The sequence below is a fragment of the Lagopus leucura genome, unplaced genomic scaffold, assembly GCF_019238085.1.
Source record: "Lagopus leucura isolate 7727_CA_CO unplaced genomic scaffold, USGS_WTPT01 Super-Scaffold_1, whole genome shotgun sequence".
Classification (NCBI taxonomy): Eukaryota; Metazoa; Chordata; class Aves; order Galliformes; family Phasianidae; genus Lagopus; species Lagopus leucura.
Window position 1 is genome coordinate 38607228 of NW_024962250.1, and position 27192 is coordinate 38634419.

At 40.2% G+C, this 27192-nt stretch overlaps 2 protein-coding genes across 4 annotated transcripts in view; one reads left to right on the forward strand and one right to left on the reverse strand.

Annotated features, from left to right (window-relative positions):
• The window catches only part of AP5M1 (adaptor related protein complex 5 subunit mu 1), a 10658-nt gene extending 10539 nt beyond the window's left edge, over window positions 1-119 (reverse strand). Inside the window, exon 1 of the mRNA XM_042864486.1 lies at window positions 50-119. Coding sequence (XP_042720420.1) covers window positions 50-108 — 59 coding nt within the window. The 5' untranslated portion in view covers window positions 109-119. The remainder of the gene's footprint in view (window positions 1-49) is intronic.
• A 136-nt stretch (window positions 120-255) lies between these two features.
• On the forward strand, window positions 256-27192 carry EXOC5 (exocyst complex component 5). Of its 3 annotated transcripts, none has more exons than XM_042869060.1 (19): window positions 256-335; window positions 4142-4233; window positions 7968-8115; window positions 8492-8686; window positions 12211-12275; window positions 12773-12801; window positions 12972-13081; window positions 13707-13751; window positions 13852-13992; window positions 15074-15156; window positions 15619-15828; window positions 16093-16128; window positions 16948-17095; window positions 19414-19522; window positions 19772-19892; window positions 20561-20647; window positions 22703-22811; window positions 23792-24007; window positions 24912-27192. In XM_042869060.1, exons 1-19 carry the CDS (start codon window positions 309-311, stop codon window positions 25098-25100), a joined length of 2160 nt encoding a protein of 719 aa, XP_042724994.1. In that variant the 5' UTR covers window positions 256-308; the 3' UTR covers window positions 25101-27192. The 3 variants fall into 3 exon arrangements, with proteins under 3 accessions (XP_042724994.1, XP_042725003.1, XP_042725009.1); XM_042869075.1 differs by lacking the exon at window positions 256-335 and adding an exon at window positions 504-595; XM_042869069.1 differs by lacking the exon at window positions 16093-16128.

Here is a 27192-nt window from a genome sequence, read left to right on the forward strand (position 1 = left end):
CCCGCCGTGCCCCACCCGCCTCATCCCCCCGCTCTGCCTCCACCGTTACCTGGAGAACAGCACGGCCCGCGGCTCGTGCCGCAGCACCCAGAGCGCCCGCAGCGCCATAACGCGGCGCCGGGGGCGGCCGGGCCGGGGCGCCGCGGCCGGGGAGGAGCCGGGAGCTGCGCGCGGCACTGCCGGCCGGCGCACGGCCATTTCCGGCGGGCGGAGGCGGCGCCGCGGCGGCTGCTGCTGCCGCTGCTGTGCCGGGACACAATGGGCGGCGGCGACGGGGCGGCGGAAGGCCGCTGAGGAGCCCCGCGGTCATGGCCACCGCGGCCGAGCTGTTCGAGGTGGGTGCTCGGGTTCCGTGCGGGGTGTCCGGGCCTCGGGATGGGAAACCCGGAACCGGGAGGATGAACGGGAGGGTGTGGGAGCGAGGGGGGAGGAGGAAGTTTGGGTGATGGCGTGCGGGGCGGCAGCCCTCCTCGTCCTCTCGTGCACCGCTGTCAGCTGCGCCGTGGGCTGACAGCGCTCTGCTCCGGAAGAGAGCGCTGAAACGTGGAGGGAACTTCGCCCGGCGGCGTCGCGTCGCCCGAGTGCCTCTGAAACGGTGAGCACGCCCTTGGTCTGCCGCGTATTGAGGCCCAACAAGGCAGATATCTCGTCCGAGGCCACGCACGGGCAGGGCAGGGCGCTCAGCAGGAGCCTGGCCGTCCTTCTGGCCTGGACGTGCTGTGACCTGCGTGCCTGTTCCCATGGCTGGTGCGTGGAGGCATCGCTCCAACCCATCGCTGCCGGTTGGAGGCACTCAGGTGCCCGTTCGGTGTGTTAACACTGGGACACGCTTTCCCCAGCCTTCAGGATAGGCCTTCCTGTTTCATCACAGGGTCTGGTGTCTTGTCTAAAGACATTGTGCTCACTTGGATTTATGAATCAACGCCAACACGTGGATGTTGTGACTCATGTCTTTTGGCTTGCCTGGTTTTAAGAAACAAGGGAGAATAATGCAATGTGACCTATGTAGGTGGGTGCCAGGCTTAGTGTCCTCTCCACACCTCCACCATAGACTTTTCCCGAGAGGTTTCATTCCTCAGCATGGCGATTATGTGAATGCTGAGCATGGGAGAACTTCTGTGTGTAAAGAAAGCTGTGGTGTTCAAGGCCAGGTTGGATGGGGCCCTGGGCAGCCTGGGCTGGTATTAAATGGGGAGGTTGGTGGCACTGCATGTGGCAGGGAGTTTGGAGATTCATAATCCTTGAGAGCCCTTCCAACCCTGGCCATTCTGTGTTGGGTGCTTTGGGATCATGCACAACGTGTTCCATTTTGCAATAGAGGTGAGATTACAAAGTAGCTGAGATCTCTGCAAAAAGATCCATTTGAAATGTTTTCTAGAAGGGAAAGCAGCACTTCATTCTCTCCTGTTTGCATTTCAGTACAGAGGCAGGAGGGGTTATATTGACATTTATTACGTTAATATTGCCTCATGCATTAGACTGAAGTGACTGCCATGAAGGTAAGACATGAAAACATGTGCTTGTTATGGGAGTAACCCTCAGCTGTATCCTGAGATTAGTGTTAGATTTCAGTCTTTGCATGAAAGCATGTTTGAAAGTAATTTTCTGTATAAATATGTGAAGTTGTATGGGAAGATCTGCTGAAAATGGATGCTATGTGCGCTCATTCTACCCCACGTAACTCAAAATATAATGATTGTTTCTAGATTTTAATGTGGCTTGGTCCAGTTTAGTGTTCCTACAGGCCAGGTTATCACCCACTTCAGGCTTATCTCTTATTAAATCAGGAGTATTGGCAGGATGGATAGGATCGCGCTAATTCATCTTGAGCTGAAGCTGAGTTCAAAGCTGTGAAGAAATTGACTGTTGGGGCTCATCTGATAACAGGCAATGGACTTGCAAATGACATTTGTAGAAGCTGATTTTCAGCAGTTTCTTCAGGACTGGAAAGGAAAATTAAAATAGGAATTAGGCTATCGGATAGCTATAGGTGACCGTATTATCAAGATAGCATTAAAAGCAGTCTACATTTCCTTAGGAGACCCAGCTTGCAGAAAAGCTCTGTAAAGTTGGTTTAAATAATAAAAAAAGAATCATTATGCGTGTAGGGGCAATTATATTGTGTGAACATTTGAATGAATTATAGAATCGTAGAATGGTTTGGGTTGGAAGGGACCTCAAGGATCATGGAGCTCCAGCCCCCCTGCTGCATGCAGGGTTGCCAACCATTTAATACCAGCCCAGGCTGCCCAGAGCCCCATCCAACCTGGCCTTGAACACCTCCAGGGATGGACGGGGCATCCACAGCCTCTCTGGGCGGCTATTCCAGCACCTCACCACTCTCTGTGTGTATCTGTGTACGTATGTGTATATACAGGCACACAGAACACATCAGTAAGTAGTGCACCCCTTATACAGGCCTATTCCATAGAGTTGGCATTGGTGTCCTTGCATCCAGAGTGGTACTCCAGCTGGGTTATGGGATCTTCAGAAGAAAGGCTGTGGTTTTTATACGAAGGAGGAGTGCTGAGAAGATCCATAAGACAGCTATGAAGCTGGGGGGCTCCCCTGAAGGGGCTGCTGCTGTGTTGAATGACTCATTTCAGCTATAATTAAACTACCAAAAATGTTCCCAGTAACTTGGATGTAAAGGTGATGTAAAGAGAGAGTTTATACTTAGTATGAAAGCGCTGCGTTGTAACCTCTGATGAAAAGGGTCCACATACATGTGACTACATTGCATATTCCAATTTGAGATATGATTTTACATCAGAACTGAGATGAAGAGATGAGTGATGTGTTGGGAAGTGTATTTTCAGTGCTACTGCTTTTGAAGCTCGACCAAGTTGCCTGAGCAGAACACAGTTGCTGTAGTCAGTCTTGGGAAGAGGAGTCGCCCACTGAGATGTTGAAACTTCTGCATAAGCCAGCAGGATTCAGCACATTGCAAAGTATATTCAGAAAGCTTTTGTATGGCTTTTGGATGGCAAAATATGTCTTCTGGCTCTGGGCAGCCTGGTCTGGTGGTTGGCGACCCTGCAAGGGGTTGAAACTGGATGAGCATTGTGGTTCTTTTCAACTCAGGCCATTCTATGATTCTATATTTCTGTTTAATAGCTGGGCTTGACTGGGTAGGGCATGATGTGTCTGGGAGTAAAGCAACTTCATTGCTATGTGCAAGGACTGTCAGTATTTGCTTTCCAGCCCTTGCTTTTGCACTCCTGCTTCTGTGTTGGGTCATGCTTTTAGATCCATTGCATGTAATGGAAAAAGCTCTCTGTGAAATCCTAGGGGCTGTGAGGATGCTTCATTAACCAGTCTGAGATATGACAGCGTTAGCACCAGTGCAGTGCTGCTAGATGACCAACAGATCTAAAGGAATAAGTAATGCTTGGTGGTGTTGGTTTATTTGTTTTGCTGTTTGTTAATTAAGGGATAGGTATCATTGCACTTTGTTATGGATACTTTACTATTCAGCTGTGGAAGAAATGGTTGAGCTGGTGTGTTTGATCAGCTAGAATACGAGCTCTTAGTTCATCCAGAAAATGTTAGGAGCAAAAATAATTCTTCACCATTGTGCAGAATGTTTGTGGAAGATCCAGCAGATAGTATGGGGCAAACTTGTGTAACCTTGTGCTTTTAACACCATGCACGCCCTGTTTTCCCTTTTTGGGAGAGTAAAAAAGAATGAGTGTTGCCTGTTCTTATGCTTCCTTTGTTTTTTCTCCCCTTTATCTGCTTTGTTTCTGCAGCTGCAGTTGGATGTCTCATAGTGAGCAGCAGCATTCTGGCAGTGATCAGCCACAGGGCAGTGCTTTGGTTACTTTTGCTGGTGGTTTAGCTTGCAGAACATGTCACACACTTTGCAGTGACAATCCATAAGCTCACTGGGAAATAAAAGCAAGTAATATAGGGGCAACTCTGCATGGCCTGTGAGAGAGGCACTCTGGAAGCTAGTAGGCCAGGTGTTCAAGCCCCACCACGTTGAGAACAACGTTCTTTATTAAATATATCAACATAAGGGTGATGTGCTCATTGTCAATGCTGTGGTTGCTCTTCATTGCAGTGAAGCTTTCAAAACGATGTGCCGCATCTTAAGCAGCTGCTTACGCGTTTTAAAGAGTTTTTATTTCATGTCTAGGAGCCTTTTGTGGCGGATGAATACATTGAACGGCTGGCATGGAGGACACCTGGAGGAGGTTCCAGAGGTGGAGAAGCTTTCGATCCAAAAAGGTAAAATAAAATTGTGTAATGGCCTTGCATGGTTGCATCTCTAATTGCACTGCTTTATTACATACACCCTGCGTGTAGTGCTGGTGCACACCCAGTGAGATTTTCATGTGGGAGAACAGACAGTTTGTGACCACGAGCCAATTACTCAGAATTGACAGGAGTGGGGAAAGTCGCTTTCTAATTTAGGCAGTTTGAATAAAGGAGAATTGATGCTGTTGTTCTTTGTCAGACATGAATGTTCCAAAGTACTGAAGTTTCTGGATTAAAGCATAATATTAGGCTTCTCTGTTAAGATCATTAAGTCAACTTAATGAGTTTCTTGCTAGTTTAGCTTGTTTTAGGACCCAGCACTTACAGTGCTGTTGCAAATAAAAGTCACAAACTGGTAGGCTGGGAACAGGGGCAGGAACGTGACAATGTTGACATAGCTTGTTTTGATTTGAGTGTGTGTGCTGCGGTTTGAACCAAATGAGCAGCTCAGTTCTTCTGGATGGAGGTGGACTTGAGCCCCTTTTCTTTGCGCTTACCTGCATGCTGTGATGGCTTATCTCGAGCTAACTATAGGCAAATGGTATCAGGATAAAATCCAGCTCACTAAAATGTCTGGAAACTAAGCCAATGGAGACGTCAGCTTTTTCTAGCTGAGTTAGCATTTTGGAAAGCAGAGCAAAGGGAAAATTTGGTGTCTGTGAGCTAGTGGTAAGGAGAAAAGGAGCAAGGGCAGAGTACAGAGGAAATGGGGAAGGGGCAAACAGTGCAAAACCACCTCTTGTTTGTGGCAAGGAGGGTGAAGTTTCTCAAGAGAGACAAGCCAAAGTTTAGAAAACAATTCTCTGTTACTGGCCCAGCACCAGGTGGTGCACTGATATCTCTGAGGCATGAATTTATACAGCACCATTTTACATCTAAGCTTCAGTGTTCTGCACCTCTGGACCTTCCTGGGAGCAATCAAAGCCAGGCTGGATGGGGCTGTGAGCAACCTGCTCTTGAGAGAGGTGTCCCTGCCTATAGCAGGGGGTTGGAACTGGATTGTCTTCAAGATCCCTTCCAACCCAAACCATTCTATGATCTTCATTTTCAAAAAGTGGCCATTTCAAATAGTGCTACACATTAGCTTTTTTTTTTTTTAACCAGTATTGGCATTTTTTCTAGAGATGCAATTAAATGTTCTAATTTCTCAAATGATTGTTACCTGTGAGATGAGCTTGATCTTATTCCTGTTAGTGCTTTTAAGCTCAACAGAAAGTTTAGTTTCCTCAGTGTTGATTTAGAATTATGGTGGTGAATCGATCCACAGAGTGCAGTAGCTTAGTGACTTCTTACCCACACAATCTTATTTCTGTTTGAGGTTGTCTGTAGCTACCTAAGATAAAAATCCTGAGAAGTTTAGGATTACTAACTTCGTAGATGAGCTGTTACTCAAAATGGATGTGAAAAGCTTCATTAACACGGACGAAAGGCGTTGGTTTTTAGCAGTCTGGCTCTTTGGAGGAGGATGGATGCTGAGCTGTTAACTCTGAATCAGAGGTCAGCATCCTATATAGAGCTTTACATGCAAGATAAGCAGGAATAAGCCTGCAAATACACACCGTTGCTTCCTCTATCCACAGCTGTGCCTGCGACTTCACAGTAGTTAGTGATTGTTGCCCACACCAACTCTGCTTAAATTAACCTCTCTTATCTAGTCCTGTGGGTTTGCTCGTTTTAACTTCTGTGATGCACTCTCACGTATATCAAGATGAGTGGAGGTCTCCCACAACAGCAAATAATTTTCTAGTGAGATCTTCCAGTGTAGGAGGAAGGGAAGGCAAAAGAAACAGAAACCTTTTGGCTGTATGGTTTTGGGTTTGTTTTTTTCCTGTTTTTAGAAACTGATGCCTTCTTTTGCTTGTTTTGTAGAAAGGATGTTGAATTCTTTATTTCTGTTCTGAGAAACATGCCAAGCAACTACCTCTTCTATTTAAGCATTCTTTCCTCTCTTGCCTTGCTGAATGCTATTGCAGGCTAAGTGCTGAATTGGCATGATACCTGTTTCAAAAACAAACCTATCCCAAACTACACAGAACTGGCTTGTTAAAATGAACAGAAACAGCACTTCTTGATGCTTTTGTTTGAAACTATGCTTTCTGTGACTTCAAATCATCCAGGTTTTATTTTTAAAATACTTATATCTATCCCTCATAGTTTTCTCTGTCATCTAATGCAAGGTGCTTGCTTTTTGGGGTTCTGGCAAGCAGGGAATGGACACAAGGAGTTGTAAGCATTTGTCACAGTCATGGTTTCTGTAATAAGTTGTCACTTTTTCTAGGCACTCTTGTAAAGATACCACTTGAAAGACTAATTAGTTTTTCAGAATTAGAATTACTAATTAGTTTCTTAGAGTAGTACAGTGAGCAAAAAGGCACCAAACAGCAGGGTAAAAACCACTCATTTCAGCAGCAGAAATGAAAACGGAAAATTCAGTTCCCTCCATGCAAGTATGAAAATCATATTAGTATCAATTATGAAATGCTCAGAGAAAGCCCTATGTGTTGGTTGAGAGGATAATAGCAGTTGTTATTGGGAAGGAGTCATGTGAGGGGAAGACAACGCATTCCACTTCTCCCTTCTGTTTGCTGAGTGTTCCTAGGTTGTGTGTGAGGAGCCAGGGCAGGAGCAGCGTGCCCCTTCTGTGCTTCAGCAGTAATGCACACTGCAAGGACCTCAGCTTCACAAATAGCTTCTGAATAGGGTATGTTTGAAAATGCATGTTCCTCAGCGCTCTAGAAGTAGCTCCCTGGAAAAGATTTGGGTTTCTTTTCGTCTTTGCATTGACCTTAAATCCGGACAACAGTATTTTTCAATCACTGATATATTTCTAGTTATTAGAATGAATTTTATGGCTGTGGAGGACCTGGGAATAGTTAATTTCCTGCACAGCGGTGACTCGTGTTTAGAAAAATACGAGCTGAAAAGACAACTGGAGTGGGACAGGATGGACAAGAACAAGAATGAGAGAGGAGAAAATTTAAGAATGCATTTGAAGATCCTGTGATTGGAAAGAACAAAATGTGTCTGAAAGTACAGTCACAGTGATGGGAAATGGCAGGGAAAACTTAGTGATATATGCTAGAGGAAGAAATGTTAGGAGAAAGGAGTGTGGTTATACCCAAAACAACTTTACCAGACTATATGATTGTATTCATTGCCTATTAATAGGAGAGTGGCTTGCAAGTTTATTATAAAATCTGCAGTCCAGTAGAAACTATTTTAGAATCATAGAAAGGCTTGGGTTGAAAAGGACCACAACGATCATCTAGTTTCAACCTCCTGCTGTATGCAGGGTTGCCAACCAGCAGACCAGGCTGCCCAGAGCCACATCCAGACTACTGTACTGTTATAGCCCTTACACTGAAGGGATGTGGTTGCCTGAGCTTCCTTTGTCTTGATGAGATTTGTTTAAGGAAGATGGGGATATAGGGATTTTTGTGCTAGTGAAAGAATCAGGCTCTTGAGCAATTGGTGTTTAACTGTGTTCCCCCACTATCGTGTAATATTTACTTGATCACGTAGCTTTTATGTAGACATAGTTCTACACAACTGGTATGGTGTTGTTTAAAATAAAATAGCATCTGTAATTTAGGCATGGTCATATCAGCATTGAAGGTGAGCTCTTGTTTGAGTTATTTGCTCTTTACAAATCTACACTATCTTTCCAACTAAAATCTGCCTTAATATCTTTTATTTTAAATCAGATTATTGGAAGAATTTGTGAATCACATCCAAGAATTACAGGTAATGGATGAGAGGATTCAAAGAAAGGTGGAGAAACTAGAACAGCAGTGCCAGAAAGAAGCCAAGGAATTTGCCAAGAAGGTACAAGAGCTGCAGAAGAGCAACCAGGTAAAATCTAAAGCATGTGGTTGGTTGGTACCAAGCTTTGCAGATTTAGAAGCATCGTGTGCTCCCATCAGTGTTTCTTGGTACAGCATGCTTCTGTTTGAGGTAAAAATAGAAAACATGATGGAAAGCAATTTCCCCTGTCAGAGGCTGCTTTATCTGCATGTTCCAGTAATGAGTGTTAGCTGTTCTTCACACTAGTTTAGTGGAAGATGCTAGACTTTGAACAGTGGCTTGAGCTTGATTAGCGGTTCTAAATAGTTGTGCAGCTCTGAGGTGGAAAAGCTGATGCCTGGATTCTGACTGATGTAAATGGAGTGCTTCCAAAAGTACAGGAGATGGAAATCTGAGCATTGTGCCCGTGTGTACGTTCTCCCAGGTTGCCTTCCAACACTTCCAAGAACTAGATGAGCACATCAGCTATGTAGCAACTAAGGTCTGTCACCTTGGCGACCAACTGGAGGGGGTAAACACGCCGCGGCAACGGGCTGTGGAGGCTCAGAAGCTGATGAAATACTTTAATGAGTTTCTGGATGGAGAGCTGAAGTCTGATGTTTTTACAAACTCTGAAAAGGTAAGAGCTGTCAGCGGGATGAAAGCAGTTCAAAGCAATAAGCAGTACTGCCCTAATTACAAGCTGCTACCATGACTTACCGTGGTCAGACTTCAAACCAGTGAGTGACTGACTTGTTAAAGTTTCATTGTTCTGAAATGTAAATTAACAACACTAGGCTGCAGATTGCTGATAAAGCATTTGTATTCAGCGATGCTGAGTGTGGCAACGTTGGCATTTTTCACTTTATGAAATTATCAGAGATTTGAGAAATTGTGGCGGGGGCAACTTTAGGGTGCATCCAATATCTGCCCTTTTTCTTTGAGCCTTTTGCCTCAGATCCACCCTGTAACGCAGAACGCTTCTGAATGCAGCTTCTTTGTGAGACTTCACTCTGTTGGGTCAGTCCACTGGCCTTGGATACCTTTTTGTCACAGCATGCTTTTGGGCTTTGTGTAGTCCTGTGGCTATGTCTCCACCCTCTGAATTTAGAGGATCTAGGCAGGAAAACTTCAAAGAAACGTTGAAGCATTTTGTTTTTCTTACGCTTCAGAAGTGTGTTTGTGAAGCAAATAGAATCTGAGTGGTCTGGCTAGTGGAAATAGATTGTAGGAATAGTGTCCAGATGTAAGCAAGAGGGGGCCCATATCTTTCACAGTGCATAGTGAAATGTGATCAGTAAAGGTGGTCGATTTTTTTTTTTTTTAATTATTATTATTTTTGTGGGCTTTGTTGTTGTTTTTGGTGTTATTTTTGTCTGTCTTCCTCCAAGTGCGTCCTGAATGACCATCACACCTTGGATAAGTTGTGTGCACAGTGGTATGACCAGTCAAAAATTGCAGTTTTGTAGCAACAGAGAACTTGCTTTGCACGTTCAGCAAAAATATTTTTTCTCAAAATGCATCTCATAAATGAGCTGGAGGCATCTCTTAGGGGAGTTGCAGGATAAGTAATTTCATACTTGCATTTCCCAACAAGTCACCTATACAGTGACATCTGCATCGTGCTCTGTGGGTATGTGATCACTGCCTGTTGATAGTTTGTCCTGCTCTTAGAGGGAGTGCAAAAAAACCTTTTTTGACATCCAAGGAAAACAGGAAGGTTCCAATGTAACAACAGTTCTTCTGTATGTGACCTTTTTCATATTTTTTTTTCTTTTTTTTTCCTAATAAAACATTAATTTTAGAATTATTTAAGAGAACACAGTCCATAACAAGTCAGAAGGTAAAGCAAGTTTTTTTTTTTTGTCTGCAGAAAAATCTCATAAGGAATTTAACTTTATTTTTGTAATATTTTCTGTTGGAGGCTCTGAAAAATCTGTGGTAGATAAAATACGATAAACCTGGAAATTGTTAAACAAATTAATCTTGATATGCCCTGAAGACACAGAGCAAATCTGGAAGAGGAGGAATGCAGGAAGGGCCAGGAGCCTGATGTCAGTCAGCAATTGATGTATGTGGGGACACACATTTAAATAGCAAGTAGAAATAGTGTTTATAAGGGAGCCTTCCTAGGTGTGAGGTATGATGTCTTCATACATCTTTGAACTAGAAGCAGTTCTGAAGTATGAGATGGTAATAAACGTTCTGAAAGGTTAAACGTTAATTTTTGGCAGCATCCTCTGATTTTTGAGCTGATGTGGATTTCCACTGTGATTTCTTGTTCTGTGCCATCCCTTATGAAAGTGTGGACTTCTCTCTAAGCCATTAAGGGCAAGGGCTACTGAGAAAGGGAGGCAAGGAGTTGCAGTGCAATTATTTCTGCAGGAATTCCTGTTTTTCTCGGCAGTGTCAGTTCTTATAATCTCTTGGGTTCTTACCATTTTTATTTTCTTTTCCTTACATTGAAGATGTTTCCCACGTTACTTTGTCCTTGATGTACTGAGCAATTTCCAGCTTATCTCTGTGATGGCTTTTCTTTGCTGTCTTGTCCTAAGCTATGTGCTGTGTGTCTTCATCCTCCAAGCCGCTGCCGTTTGCCTTGCCCTGCCAGCTAACCAGACCCTCTTCTGCTCTGAAGTGTCTTAAAGTGAGCAAATCAATTAAAAAATGATGCAGCAGCTCACTTATTTATCATGCAACAGCATCGTTGTGCTCAGCATTCACTATTATTCTTACATCTCTTCTGCATTAGTTCTGTACTCAGTATTGTTCCATTACAGCTTTCTGCTTCTTCATGCCAATTCTGTTAAAATTTTCTTTTGCTGCTTTGTCCACTTTTTCAGATGCATTATAGCCTTTAAGTTGTGTCTTACAAATCAATATTTATTTTGACTTAATGGTTTACAGAAGCCCGATTCAATTAAAAATGAAATGTGTCTGGATTTAAGCAGAAACCATGGAGAATTGATTCGTCTTGGCTTCTGTTGTGCTTAAGAAAAGGCTGTGAATTCAATAAAAATCTAAGAAGTTAGTTAGCAGCTATTGTGTGAAAAGGAGACAGAAGATGTTGCATTTATTTGCTGATGTTTTTTGTTTTGTTCTTTATTTACCTTTCTTCTGGGCTTTTTTTGGGGTGATGCTGGCGAATAAGTGCTGATCTATAGACTGTCCTCATGACATCAGCACTGAGCAGAATTGTTAGTTAGCTTGAAGCAACCTTAATACCTAATAGAAATAACTGCTGTTTCATTGGATTTATTTGAGGAGCGTGGCTGCTTTTGATTTAAGAGGCTATTGTAAGCTGACAGTTCCAAACATAAGCTGCTCTTAATAAGCAGAATGACTACGCTTTATTAGAGCCTCTATTTCTGCTGCACAGCCAGCCTCGTGCAGTGACTGTGCTCTATTTTCCTACCTGTGCATCTTGTTCTGTTCTTGAGAAGTTTTAATCCTGAGCTGCTCGTAAGTGGTGGCAGTATAGGATCTCAGTGCTTCTGTTCCTCTTGCTCTAGTTCTGCGTACAGGAAAAGCAAGACAAATTGCACGCTCTTCTTTATACTTTCTGTTATGTCTACTTGTATGAAGACTTTGCCTGGATGTAGTAGTCAGTTTTTCTTGCTCCCATCAAGGTTCCTTCCAGTCGCTAAGACCAAAAAATAAAAGTTTTTACAGCTGTCTCATAGCCATGCTTTGGAGCAGCCCATGCTATCTACCAAATCAATGACTTTTATCCTAATTCATCACAAAGTATCGTGCTGCAGTTCATCCATCTGTGTGTTACAGTTGTCTATTTTATTTCAGTATGAAAGGGTGCAAACTTGAAACACGATAGTTTTAGCCACGTTACTCAGGGGTGATCAGATCAGGAACTCTGGTCTGCAAGCCTTGTTGGCCTGGTATGGTGATGAGCTTGAGGAGCTGCTCCAAGTGCTTCCATGTAGCAGAAGAATTTTTATCATGTTTTGACGAGTGTAATTTGTATATTAAATAATATCTTAAGCATCTTAAAATGCATTCTGTAGGAAAGTGATCTCCTACATGGGGTATATCAAGTAAAGGAATAGGAACTACTGTGTGAAAGCTGAACAGTAGAGATGAAAGAAAGGAGTAGCCCACATTCAGACCTTCTTTAATAACTGGCTGTCATGTTTTTACTCGTAACAGATTAAAGAGGCAGCTGATATTATTCAGAAACTGCATTTGATTGCTCAGGAACTGCCTTTTGACAGGTAAAATTCTACCTGAACATCTCTTTAAAAAAATCAAAACAGAAAAAAAATCCACAATAATAACTTCACATGGCTGTAATTCTGTAATGCTTTTTTATTTTGGAGGGGGATTGGGTGGACAGCTAGGAGGGAATGGGATGGGAAGGGGCTGTATTTCACTCAATGATTCCTGTATCTTTTGATGTGGAGAGAAATAAGCACACCATGCATTCTTGAATTTGTGTTCGCATAACTCATGTTGTAGGATCATCTTTACATACACATCCTAAACTGCTTAACAGACTTTTAATGGGATAATTTTGGTGTGCTGACTTAATGCTAGATTTGGATTAGATGCTTGTAGGTTCTTATGGATATGAAGTATGTAACTTTTCTGTCGTCTTTGTGTTACATATATTCCTTTTTAAATAGATCATGAGTAACAGGCACTCTGGGATGTCTGATTTCTCTTGTGACGTGGATTTGAAATTAATCATGGTATTTTTTGATGTTAACAGGTTTTCTGAAGTAAAATCAAAGATAGCAAGTAAGTTATCTATCCAGTTCAATCCATATTCCCATATGTGCATCGTAAAAGCTGATTAAGAAATATGCAGTACTGTCAGTATTACCATTTTTGCCAGTGCTTTTATTACATAGCTTCATGGATTATTTTTAAATGTTTTTTTTAACCTTCTTTCCTCTGTTCCCTTCCAGGTAAGTACCATGACTTAGAGTGCCAGCTAATTCAGGAGTTTACCAGTGCACAGCGGAGAGGTGAAATATCCAGAATGAGAGAAGTAGCAGCTGTCCTGCTTCATTTTAAGGTAAAAATTAATTTAAAAAACAAAAACAAATACCCAAAACCAACAAAAATCCACCAACTCATCTTTTAAGTGAAAATATTTGCACAGGCAAACAACCGTAACTTGTCTACCTTTTAAAAATACTGAGTATACTGAGATGTTCCATCTGAAATCAAGTGTAGGGGAATAAAGGAGGCAAATGCCATCCCTGCAGGCATTCAAGGCCAGGCTGGATGTGGCTCTGGGCAGCCTGGTCTGCTGGTTGGCAACCCTATACGCAGCAGGGGGTTGGAACTGGATGAGCACTGTGCTCCTTTGCAACCCAGGCCATTCTATTCCATGATTCTGTGATGGGGAATCAAGAGGCAAAGTCAACAGAGACCATTCTGAGGGAATTTTTCTTGAATGTGTATAAGTTGTCATTTGTGCTTGAGGAGCATTAAAACCCGTGGTGTGTATCCATGGAGAGTTGTGATAAGTGAAGTTCTGCTAGGTTTGTGAGAAGAATGGATTTGAAAAAGCCTATGGTTCAGATGAATGCATTTCTTGTGTTAACTTCTTTGCAGGAGTTTTATTTCCTTAATTTTGCTCTATGTTAAAAACATGGAGAGCCTGGTTTTAAGCCTTTTTTTTTCTCCTTCCACAGGGCTATTCCCATTGTGTTGATGTGTACATAAAACAGTGTCAAGAGGTAATGCATTTTATGTTTTAAACGCATCTCTTTGGGTGTTGATTTCCTCAGTTCTATAAGTAGTTGTAAATACGTTGTGAAATTGTTTCCACAACCCTAGGGTGCATTCCTGAGGAATGATGTGTTTGAAGATGCAGCCATTCTCTGCCAGCGAGTGAATAAGCAAGTTGGAGAAGTCTTCAGCAATCCAGAGACTGTGCTAGCCAAACTCATCCAAAACATCTTTGAAGTTAAACTTCAGGTATCACAAATATTAAGATGTTAAAGTGATTGAGGAAGCTTTTCATCCACATGTGCTTGAAGTAACAACTGCTCAGAATTTACAATATTCATAGTCTTGTATAAAGATGTAGGATCACACTTGATTGCCATTATAATGTTTCATACAGGTAATCAGAGCCATTTCAAATAAAACTACCTGCAGTGTGAATACAACCAGAAAGAAAAGATTCAAATTCAGTATGTAAAATTAAAAAGGAATCAGCCCATTCATTAGCTTGTTCATGAGATGTCATACACATTTGATTTCTTCTGTGAGCCACCTACCCAGAATATGTCAGGAAAATAAATTTCACATTTAATGAATATGTTTAATCTGTTCATAGTTGGAATAAGGTTTCGTGTGTGAGGTTAGTATTGAGTAATAATAATAAAAAAAAACCTTGTAGTATTTATATGAATATAGAAACCTTAGTTGAAAACATCGTTACCCATCCTGAAAGCATAGTCCCTTAAGCATGTGAAGTCAACCACATGCCTTTTCATTGCAGAGTGTAATTTCCCAGTCAGTGTTGTTCTCCTTATTGATAGTACAGAGTAGGGACTGAGTTTGTATTTCATCCCTGAATTTGACCATCAACCGTTGACCATTTGACCATTTTGACTTAGTATTTTACGGTAAACCATATTTTTGGCCAAATAGTCAATTACAGGAAGATTCTAAGCTTGTATCTGCATTATGTATATATTATAGTAATTAAATATGTAAGTACCTCTTTTTCTTTCTGTCAACTGCAGACATGCCGTTAGGCCTCTAGTGGTTTTGATTCTTTAAGAGTGGGATCTTGTGTTTGGTCTAGCATGTTTTCGGAGCAGTGTCTATTCTGTTTGCTTTGCCTGCTGTTACTTTGTATTATTAAATCATTCTCTTCAAAACGAGGTATTTATCTGTAGTAAAGTCTGTTATATCAGAGATTTAACCCAAAGACTATATGAATTGCTTAAGGGTATGTGCTTTGAAGAAAACTGTATATAACCTAACAAGTGAGGATGACTTGAGGTTTGATACCTGTTCTTCTAACAGATATACCTAAATTTTACAGAGTTATGTAAAGGACCAGCTGGAAGAACACAGGAAATCGGATGCAGAGCAGTATCTTAAGAATCTTTATGATCTATATACAAGGTATTTATATGTAGATGATAAAATGATTGTTGTAGATATCCTCTTGGAATGAAATGATTAAACGTCATCAAGATGTAGGAAGACAGGACAAAAAAGTAAACTGCTCATAAAAATGGGGAAAATGTAATGTCTGTTAACCTTTCCAATGATTAGATTCTTTTAGAAACTTTAAATAGCTATTATTATTTTGAATGGGAGGTATTTAGCATTGAGATCTTTGAATGTGTTTTTTTCTTTTTAGACTGGGCAAAAGCCAGTCCTGATTGCCTTGATGGCAATTGTGCTGTATGTAATCAAACATGAATTAAGCAAAGTTCTTTACTTAAATATAAAGCTGCTGCTAGAAGTTCTAATCATGATCTGTATTCTGTTGTACTATGTACTTTACAAGCATGTAATGCTGTAATTCATACAAATGCAACCTTTTCCTCCTCTCCCCTTCTTTGTTTCTTTTGCATAAAGAACTACTAATCTTTCAAGCAAATTGATGGAATTTAACTTGGGTACTGATAAGCAGACTTTCTTGTCTAAGCTTATCAAATCCATTTTCATTTCCTACTTGGAGAATTACATTGAGGTGGAAATTGGTTATTTGAAAAGTAGGAGCGCTATGATTCTGCAACGTTATTATGATTCCAAAAACCACCAGAAGAGGTCTATTGGCACTGGAGGGTAAGTTTCTTCTATTCTTATACACTTCTGAAGTGTAAGGGAGGTGGTAAAGGGAGAAACATTGTATTTTTCATGCTAGATGTACAGTGATCAACTGCAAAAGAGCAGACTTCTAAAACGACCTACAACTTTTCATAATTTGCTGTTATTTTCTGCTAGCTTTCTCTAAATCTTACTGCTCTTGATACGTGTGAAGGGTGATGCATGGTATTTATGTACTTGTGGAAAATGAAAAATACCAGTTAAACTTATGTTTCAACTTAGGATCCAGATCCACAAAAGGACTGAAGCAAAATTAAGGTACCGAACGCATGTGTATGTGTGTATCTAAAAGCATACATTTTTTTTCACCTGCCCAGGTCTTGTGGTCCCCTCCCAAGACCTAGGAAGGGGAAAAGTCCATAGCAATGTCAGTGAAAAAGCTCTTAGTGAGCCCAGAAGATGCAATGGACTTAGAGAAAGGTAAAACAAGACTTCATTATCCTCAGGGTAGAGAAACTATAAAGCAGTAGGGAGGCATGGGAAAGGAAGAAAGAAAAGTTGTGTGAGGAAAAGGTGATGAGACTATTGCACCTGGGTTCAGGCATGAAGAGTGATTTGAAGAGAACAACAACAGTAGCAAAGTCATGAAATGAAGAAAAACAAAGATAAAAATTTAATTTTCTTGGGGAAAATTAAATTGATTGCAACGACTGGGTTGCTTTATGCATGGAAATGTGTTGGAGCATGCTTGACTAAGTCGTCACTGAACAGATAGGGATGAGGATGAAAGGATTTGTGGGTGTGGATGAGAGAGGAAGACCTCAGTGTTTTGAAAGTAAAAATAACAACGTATTGAGGCTAAACTTTGTCCACAGAGCCCACACCCCAGGGGGGAGCAGCTGTTCCCATGGTATGAGCGTGCCATGGTAGGACACAGCTGACTGTGGGATCAGAGGTGGTTGTTCTGTGTTACCAGCAATTTTTTTTAAGCTTGTAAGACTGTCCTAACGCTTGCATATCCTAAACCGTGTCTTGGGTTCTGTTTTTGTAAGTTAACAACTGAATTATTGTGAAGTATCGTTGAATGTGAGCCTCGCGATTTGCACCCAGCGAAATCTTTTGGTGTCTCTGTTCTAGTATTCAGGACCTCAAGGAAAGGATAAGGCAACGTACTAACTTGCCATTGGGGCCGAGCATTGACACCCATGGAGAAACTTTCCTCTCACAAGAAGTGGTGGTGAACCTTTTGCAGGAAACCAAGCAAGCTTTTGAGAGATGTCACAGAGTAAGTTCACTTCCTGCTGTCTCCGTTAGAGAGAAAATGTTGTGTATCAAATCAAATCTTGAGGTTCAGTTTGATAGATAGAAGGGAAGAACTGCAGTGTATTAAAAAACTCTTCTGTTTCTCACAGAGTCGGGGTCATATTAGGGATTTGGGGTTTTCTGTATAAATGTGGATTACTTTTATCTGTCTATATTTGGAAGAAGCAGGTAGGGTTAAACCTACTTAGCTACATAGGTGGATTCTTTTTTGTTGGTTTTTTTTTCTTTTTAAATAAAAGAAAAAAAAAAAAACCAGACTCAAGAACTGAGACAAATTTACTGCTTTCCTCCCCTACAGAGTTGTGACTACAGTTGTTTTTTTGTATCAAGTGCCATTTCTTCAATTGTCATACAGAACTGACACAAAGAACTAAGTGAAATCATCTTTAGTAGTTTACCTTAATAACTCTGTACTGTTCTTTAAGAACCTGTGCTACCCAGAAAGGTTTTCTTTCTACCTAAATCACCTGTTTTATTGCCTGTAATTTACTGTTTGGTATTCAAGTGTAAGTGAAAACCTATGAAATTTAATTGGAGACTTCAGTGAATTCCTAGGGCAATATTTATTAGATAAACACAGTTATTCCAAACAATAGTTTGATGCCTCTAATATTCTAAATTAGCATAGTGTAGAAGAGGTTCTAACACCTTAGTTATTCAGAAGCTTTAATGCTCAACATCCTGAGATGGGGGAAGCATGTAATAAAATATCCAGCACAGAATTACCTATACATGTAGGGATGATCACATTCTTAGTGGTGGAAGTCAGTGAATGCAGGTAGATCATCTTTTTTTTTTTTTCTCAGTATTGTTGTTGCTAGGAAATCATTAAAATCATAGAACAAACTTCTTATGCATACTTTTGTTTTTTTCCCCCTGTTAGGGTCAGGTTTTCTTTTTGTTTTTTGTTGTTTTTTTGTTCTAAACTCAGTTGCATTGGTTTGGATGATTTGATTGGTGTTGCATTGATGAAAACTGGTTGAGTGCAAAATGGATCTTGTGAAATAAGGAGACTTTTAGAATGACAGGCACATTAAAAACCTCTGTGTCATCGTGCTGCTAAGACTGTATTTGTGATCAGAGCAATTCACTTTGCAAAGGAGAAGATAAGTAGTGGCCCATTCATGCCCCGTCCATCCCTGGAGGTGTTCAAGGCCAGGTTGGATGGGGCCCTGGGCAGCCTGGGCTGCTATGAAATGTGGAGGTTGGTGGCCCTGCCTGTGGCAGGGGTTGAAGCTTCATGATCCTTGAGATCCCTTCCAACCCAAGCCATTCTATAATTCTATGATAGGCTAGCCAATTGGAATATTTCATTGTATGACAGCTGGTACACTGTGAGTCCCAACCATGACTGATTTAGGAGGAAAAGGTTGACAGTTCTGCCTAACCCTATATTGAAACATCCCTGTGCTTGGAAATGTCTCTAACAGGCTGGGGTTTTGTTTTTGTTCATTTTTTAGGCATCCTGTGGAAATCTCTTTGAGTGTTCTTGTGTAAATTAACCTGGATTGCGATAGTAATCTTACTCCAAGCTTCCAAAAGTCTCCACTTAATCCCTTGAAAACCAAAGCTCCATTTTTTTGCATGCAAAAGCCCTGTTGCATTTTTCTTTAAAAAAAAAAAAGGATTTGCAGACAAGTTGCTGCCCCAAATCCTGTGCTGCTTACAGTTCATGAAGGTAGAGATGCTGTGTGTACATGTAGGCATTGCTTCACTTAATAAAAATTGTCATGCTCTGTTGACTCCAGCTGAACTGTGATAAATGTCAGTGAGGTTCAGACCGTGTTGTTTTTTTTCTGAGGTACTGAGACAGTGATGGAACAGCAGCACTGCCTCTAGCTGTGGTCAGTGGCAAAAGCAGTGAAAAAGGGCAGGGTGCGTACAGTGTCAGCCTTTACCAGGTACCTCATTTCAGTGCCAAGCAGTGGGTGGTTTAGGTGATTACAGAAATTACAGCTGGATGTTTGTGTTTTTACAACTGAATTAATGCCTTCCTTCATTTATTATCACTGCTATTATTAGAAACTGTGTATATTTTTGCTTTCCTTAGCATCCTGCAGCGCATTGCCTTCATTTTACCTGTTAGTACCAAAGAGTTTGTTGGTACTGAAGGCTGTTCCTGAATAGTTCTCTGTATGGATGCTTTTAATTTAAAATAAAATTCCAGTTTTTCTGAAATACTCGTTACACTTTAAGCTTATCCTCTACTCAATATTGGGTAAGCTTTCAAATGTATGTAAAACTGACCTTTAGAATAAAAGTTCTTCTTTTTCTTTTAAGCTCTCTGATCCATCTGACTTACCGAAGAACGCTTTCAGAATTTTTTCTATGCTTGTAGAGTTCTTATGCACTGAACACATTGATTATGCATTAGAAACAGGCCTTGCTGGTGAGTATAATATTTCTTGAACACTTCATCTCACTGGCCTTTTTGTGCAGATCATCTTTACGGATCTTTTGCTGTGCCTCATTGATTGGTCTTGTTCAAAAAGTAGTCTATACATGGCACCACAGTAAATTTATCCAACTCTAAGCATGTGATTTTTAGCACTCATGGAAAAATCTGCATATTTGAAATATCACGTTAATTAAGGAACTGTGTATCGTTGTTATATTAATGAAACCTTCTTTCCTTTAGGCATTCCCTCTTCTGATTCAAAGAACGCGAATCTTTATTTCTTGGATGTTGTCCACCAGGCCAATACTATTTTCCATTTGTTTGACAAACAGTTCAATGATCATCTGATGCCATTGATCAGGTACTTTTATTTTTATTAGTTTCCATTGTGAATGGTAATTTTTGGTGAACAGAGCAGGTTTATATTCTTTATTTTCATCTCTGTTAAGAAGAGTTTATTCTTGGAGTGGTTCAGCTTGATGTTGCAGGAAGATGAAATACTGTCATGGGAGTAGGAGGAAAGGAATTTATCCTTAGATAACCAGAAGGAGAGAGGGAGCTTTTAGGGTACTGATAGAAGAAGAGGAGTTGCTTTGCAAAGTTCTTGCTCTGCGTTGCACTGGGGTAGTGTGGTTTTATGGCTGCATCTTGGGGTGAGCTGGTGATAGCAGGGCTGCAGAGACTGGTGGAGTCTCTGCAGGGGAAGAAGCTGGCCATACTGTGGAGCAACACGTGAATTACATGGAATCTGCATGGAATCAATGAGCTGCTGGTTGGATCTGCTCAAGGTAGAACACACTGATGTGTTATGAATCAGCGTGCACGAGCTGCCAGTCGGTGCTCCACAGTTCTGCTCAAGGTCACATGGCTATTGATTTGGTGATCTGAAGCCAGCCTACTCCACCTAAATTCATCCTTCTTGATGGAACAGGAATTCTTCACACATCCCTGATTTAAGAAGCCATCCCAGCAAACAGATTTGTTTTGGTATTCTAACCCTTTCTCACACAACTCTTTATGCTATTGCAGTTCGTCTCCTAAGTTATCCGAATGCCTTCAGAAGAAAAAGGATATCATAGAACAGATGGAAGTGAAGCTGGATATGGGCATTGATCGGCAAGTAGAGATTTAAACTTTGTTAAGCACCAATTCTTTTAAAACTCCTTTGTGGTTTACTATTTGGTTCCCTTTTCAGGATTAAATATTTCTGAACACAAAGTTGTCATTATATTTTTTTTTAACATTATTCTGTGCAGGAAATCTAGATTTTGTTTGTATAGAGAGTCTTATTTATGTGGCAGTTTTCTGACCCTACATAATTGGGAAAGATGTTAGCAAATCTGTTATGTTGAGAGTGCTGTCATTCAGCTTTACCTTATTGTCTCATGCTACTTTTTTTCCCCCATTTGAAGGAATGATGATTGAAATAGGTTAAAGACTTGCAGAATTTCCATAAGGGAAAAAGTTTGGCAAAAATAGGTTAGATGATGTGAGAGAATCTGTGCTATGGATTACACCTAGTCATAGAAATCTGCAGACCTGGAATGATTTTTGGTTCTGACATCAGCTTGCTTTGAGATTGTGACTTATTTAATCTTTTTTCCTTTTCTTCTGATAATATTGGAATAGTCATAACATTTGTAAATGAAAATCATGCAGTGATGGCAGTAAGCCTTCCTATGGGACATGAAAGCTACTCTGGAACTCATTGAAATTTATGTAGGAGTCATTCCACACTGGAAAGGGTTGAGAACAGCTCTATATAGGAAAAGTAGGCGTTGCATTTATGTCTTACAGGGTGATTTCTGTGGAGACAAGGAGGAGACTGGATGTATTTCCAGAGAGCTCTACAAGTTGTTTCTTAAAGGCATTTTCTGCAGGTGCAAAAAGAATGGTTGGAGGTGGAATACGTGTATGTAACAATTGAGATTTTAGCTGCTGCTGCTGGAAGTTGATGATAAAGGCTTAAATGCAAAGCTTGAAATACTTGAACCACAGCGACCATAAACTTGGCTCTGGACAGGCATGGGTCAGTTGTCAGCATTAGAATAGTTTTAACTGTGTCAAGTAAGTAACTTCTTAAAAGTGACAGTAAGACTTAGGAGAACAAATCTATGTTGGAAAACAGTGTGCTCAAAGGTTTGTGGATGGACTCTTCATAAGCACTGGCACTCTTACACGTAAGGGAGAGCTTAGTTTTCAGATGAGTGTTACATGTAAGATGTGTGCTCTTGCTTACATACTGCTTTGTGGTACCACTGCTGCTAAGAGTTGGTTGCCTTACTGAAAGGAATGATCTACTTTGAAAAATAAAGCTCTTCCTAATGCTGAAATTGCTAATGCAAGTAATTTCTAAATTTAAAGCCATCAACATTGTGCAACCTGAACGAGTCCTTCAGGAGCTTCTGGAATGGCATTCACATCATTGTCTGCTTCTATAGAAGTGATTTACTAGTCAACCAAAAGTAGTAGTAGTTCTAATGGTTTTCTGTCAGTCTGTATTCTGTGTAACCAGTCTATTGGGAGTATTTATTGAAAACAGAAATGGAGGAGAGCGTAAAATTTTTTTCCTTTTTAATTTGATTGCACATAGGTTGTTGAATGAAATGCAAATTTGAGTTTCTATGCCTAGAAAAGGAGTTTTAAAGGATCCATTTATTACATTTGTGGACATAAACATTCTTCCCCTGCCCTTCCTTTTTTATTTTTTTCATTTTACAAGTGTTTTCTGATGCTTGCTGTTGAATAATACACAGTGTGATCTAATTCTACTAACTAAGCATTTGGAACTCTTCCTTTGGCTGTCCCATTCCCTCAGCAGTGCTATCCAGCTCCTCTGAAGAGCTGGGATTGGTTACTTCCCACTTAATGTGTCCCTTTAAAAACCAACTGGCCAGCATGTTTGCTTGTTTTTTCCCCTACTTCTGTTTTTCTTCATGACTTTCTAAAAATCAAGCTTATCTTTAGAGAACTGCACTGTAACTACAGTCCCTTGTTTCTTATGTTTCCTTTTGGTGTATATTGTATAGATTAAGTGGTGAGGTTATTTTTTCCTCATTGTTTTATGCTGCATACTTTTATACAAAACCACTTCACTATATGTCAATGTAAAAATCAAGGAAATGAGAACATTCCCTTCAGAACTCTTAAGTGTTCTTTGTAACTTTAAAGGACTTTGAATTGTATGATTGGACAGATGAAGCACATCTTGGCTGCAGAGCAGAAAAAGACAGATTTTAAACCAGAAGATGAAAACAACGTTTTGATTCAATATACTAATGTAAGTAAATTAAGTTCCAACTCATCAGTATAGCTTGAAATGCACTTGAGTGACATCAAACACGAGACAGAGTTTAACAAATACATGTTTGACAAAGTGCATTGGATTGATTTCCTTAGCCATTGGACTAAGGAACTGCAGGCTCTATTGAGGACTGCTTTTCCAAGCTGGAGGGGACATTAGAATTTTGTGTGTAGAGTCAGACAAAAATCTGACATTAGGCGCTGTACAAGCTGTCACAATTCTTCCCCATCCCAAGAGGCCCACATTTAAATCCAAGTTGTTAACTGATAATTGGCTTGAAGCTATCAGTTCCAGAAAACTTGTTATCAGATCTAGTTGCTGGGTGCTTTTTCCCCTTAGGAAGAGAAGAAAGCAGCGTGGGTATGGCAAGACCATTTTTTTTACTGCAGAATTTTCTGTACCACTGAATGTATCGTATTTTACGGCCTGGAGGATGGAATTTAAACTTCAGGGCTGTATTGCATTAGGCTGTTGTTAGGGAGCAATTAGAGAGAAGTAGATTGTTAATGGGAGGAATATATCTGAATATGTGAAGCTGTGTGAAAGTGGGAAGAGTGCAGCAGTCGGTTGTAGAGGTTGGTAGTGTGTGGGAAGAGTGAAGATGGCTGTTAAATTGGGTTTGCAGCTACTGCTGACAGGGTTTGAATCATCTTGATTGTCCCCCCTTGGTTAATTGTTGCTTAAATTAAAAGTGCAGACTAAACTGAACTGACATAAAGTATAATTTGGTGAAATGTTGTCTTGTATCCTTTCTTTTTATGCATACTTATGTCTCTGTGACAAATGAAAACCTATTGGAATTATTAATTGGAAGGTAACAGATGATGTCACGCTGTGGGAATTTTAAAGAACTCACTAATTAATGTTCAGCTTATGATGTAGAAGGCACTTTATGAGAACAGGTTTCTTGATATTTATTTATTTTTTTAATTTTTATTCAATCTTTTTTTCCTAAGGCTTGTGTTAAAGTCTGCAGCTACGTTAGAAAGCAGGTGGAAAAGATTAGGAAATCTATGGATGGCAAGAACGTGGACACAGTTTTGATGGAGCTTGGAGTTCGTTTCCATCGACTCATCTACGAACACCTGCAGCAATACTCCTACAGCTGCATGGGTGGCATGTTGGCTATTTGTGATGTGGCTGAATATAGAAAGTGTGCCAAAGACTTCAAGGTAAGTTAAGTGTACGTTGGTGATGTACAGCCATGTTGATTGGTTAGATAATATTTTATGTTACCATTTCTTCTGAGAAGTTTTTGAAAGTGATCTTTTTGTTTGAATATCAGCATTTCATGTGCTGATGTTGTATGTTCTGTTAATTGTACTAGTAGTGCTTTATCACATCCTGAAGAGCAGTTTGCTGATACCATTTTGTTGCTTGCAGGCTATATGTATAGAGAGAGAAAGAGAGAGAGAAAGTGTGTAGTGTTTATGATACAGTGTATTCTAGATATAATTTTGTATTGAAGTAAAAGCTAAGATTTGGTTTCTGGCCAAGACCTGTGGTTCTCTTGCTTCAAGTGCTTTGTTTTTTCCCAATGACTATTGCCAAAATTTTGAGAAAGTCAAGACAAGGGGACTTGTTTTTCTAAGTCTCTTCTGATCATATTTAGTTAGAGATTTAAGTTTACTGAAATTTGGTAGAGATTTTTTTTTTTTAATTTTACATTTGTTGGTATCAACGAGTCTTTCGTGGAATAGTCTTAAAACTTAACAAAAACAAAAGAAAGCATCCCTCCCTTAGTTTTCTCAATGATGTCTTAGGGCTTTGTGTTGAGGAAATAAATCCTTCAGTTTGTGTCTTTGCAAGCAGTTCAGTACACTTTTAAATTGCAATGTAGATTTGTGTTGAACATGACATAAGCATACAGTGAGAAATAGCAAGCTATCTTAGTTACTTTGTAATTGGTTTGTTTTTTGCTCTCATTCCATGTGCCTGTGTATGTCTATATACAGAATGACTGAAATGTATTTTCAATAGGGAAGAAGTATTTTGAGAATCTTGATGGGTGCCTACGTGGTTTTTTTTACTCTTAACACCTCTCTCTTTCTTTTTCTTTCTTTTTCTTAACCACAGATTGCTCTGGTGTTGCAGCTCTTTGATACTTTGCATGCACTTTGCAATCTTCTGGTTGTAGCCCCGGATAACTTAAAGCAAGTTTGCTCAGGTGAACAACTTGCTAACCTGGACAAGAACATCCTTCACTCCTTTGTTCAGCTGCGTGTTGATTATAGGTCTGCACGTCTTGCTCGTCACTTCAGCTGAGAGCACAGGAGGAAATGTACCTATGGGCAGGCCTCAGAAAGCACAGGGAATGTTTTCTTACCAAACCACAGCTGTAACTTTTGTGGAATAATGACTGTTCAGAATAAAACAGCCATATTTAGACGTGACAATGTAGAATGCTAGCAAGTGAAAATCTGAATGATATGTAAGCTAAAGTTCTCCCAGTGGTGAATTTTAGCACAACTACTTGCTACTGATTTATTTTTTTTCAATTGGGTGTGTTGGTGTGGGAAAGCAAGTGGTCCATGGGAAGTATCTTAGTCTTCAGTATTGAATCATCAGATACCATTTGTTAGAGTTGAACTACAGAGCATAGCGTAGGTAATGGATTACATAGAATAGACCAGTGTAACAACATTCTTCATCAATTTTAATGACTTAGACTTCAGCACAGCTAATCATAATCAAATTATCTTTGATTGGTGTTTCTAAGTCATTTCTTTCATTTAAAACGTTATCCTGCCCAATGTAATTTCTTGCTCTAATTAATTAGTTGGGAATTTCTTTGAGATATAGAAGTAAAAGGAACAGTATCCCACAAAGATGTAATTTATTCATTGTGTAGCATTCTAAACATAACTAACGTGGTGGAAAGATTTTATTTTTTTGGTTCTTTGGTTTTGGGTTGGGTTGTTTTTTTTTCACCTAACAGTCAAGGGCCCACTGAAAAATATTGGTATTGTATGACCTGACATTCTTGTTTCTCTCTGCTTGATATTGGAACACTGAATTTGATAGATGCTCCTGAAGTGCAGCTGCCTTGTCTGGGCTTTGTTACTACAAGATGAAGGTGCCTGTGGTTGGATTAATACAACTTTTTCCTGTCTGTCATTTTATATATAAATAAATTGAGATTCTAACAAGTGAAAGGATAAAAATGTAGCCCAAGTGTTCATTTATCTACAGGAGGAATGGACTACAGCTCTAGCAAAATCCGAAAGGTGAAATGTACTGTGCTGATGATAATTGATCCTTGGTGCCTGAGCAATATGAAATGTTCAAGTGTGCAAAAGTTTCTCTTCCACTGCTCGTAATTTTAATATTGGAGACAGACTACTTCTGCATCAGTTCTACTACAGCATTTATTCAAGGTGCTTCTGAGATGGACCACATTGTGTGCCAAGAGAGAATTGAAGCACTGGTGGTTTGAAACATCTAGGGTAGCTTTTCCTCAAGCAGTTGAAAATTGTTGTAAATAGACCTTTGTTCAGAACAGACTCGTGGAAAACAGGTTGGGACTGCTGTGGACTGTCATCAATCTGACTCACATCGTCTCCAAACAGATCATCTGTAACACTTTTATTTCTACTGCGGGCTCAGCGTGCATTATGAAAACCTTTCTCTCCCATCTTCAGAGCAGCAATTCTATAGATTTGCTTTAAGGGTTGGTCAAATCAAATTATTTTCGTTCATGACTTCCCAGGTGTAGTCAATATTGACAGACTCGTGCGGAACTTTTCTTGGTTAGTTGAGGTTCTTCTGCTTCATTTTCCATTTAGCAGAGCACTCTATCAGTAAACAAGAGCGTGGATGCCAGGCTTTCTCAAAGTGTTCTGGGAGCCTGGCTGCTTTGTTGAGCTGCAGAGCTCTATTCCTTGGCCATGGCAAAGCCACAAAGAGTTTGGGATGCTGGAGGAGGCCCATGCTTGTACTGCTGCCATTTGTTTTTTTTTTTCCTAAAGCTCTGATGTGAATTCAGATGATACCTCTCTGTTACCTCTGTAACTGAAAGCCAACAATTTTAAGGCTGTGGTTTTATTAACCAATACAAAATCTTTCTACAAAAAAAAAAGTGTCAATTTGTAATAAAAAAAACTTCAGAACAGCGAACATCACTTTGAGATCACAGATCACAGAAGTGCTTCAGAATTTGTTGTATGGTTGTTTGGACTTATTTTAAGGTTGTATGAAATGTGTATTTACCATATTTCTTGCTTTATTAGCTGTGTTTCCCATGAATGTGCTCAGTGCAATATTTCATTATGCCTGTTAACAGGAGGCAGCAAACAGTAGGTGAATACTAGAACATACATATGTAAACTCTTCCTCAATAAAAAGAATTTCCTCCAGA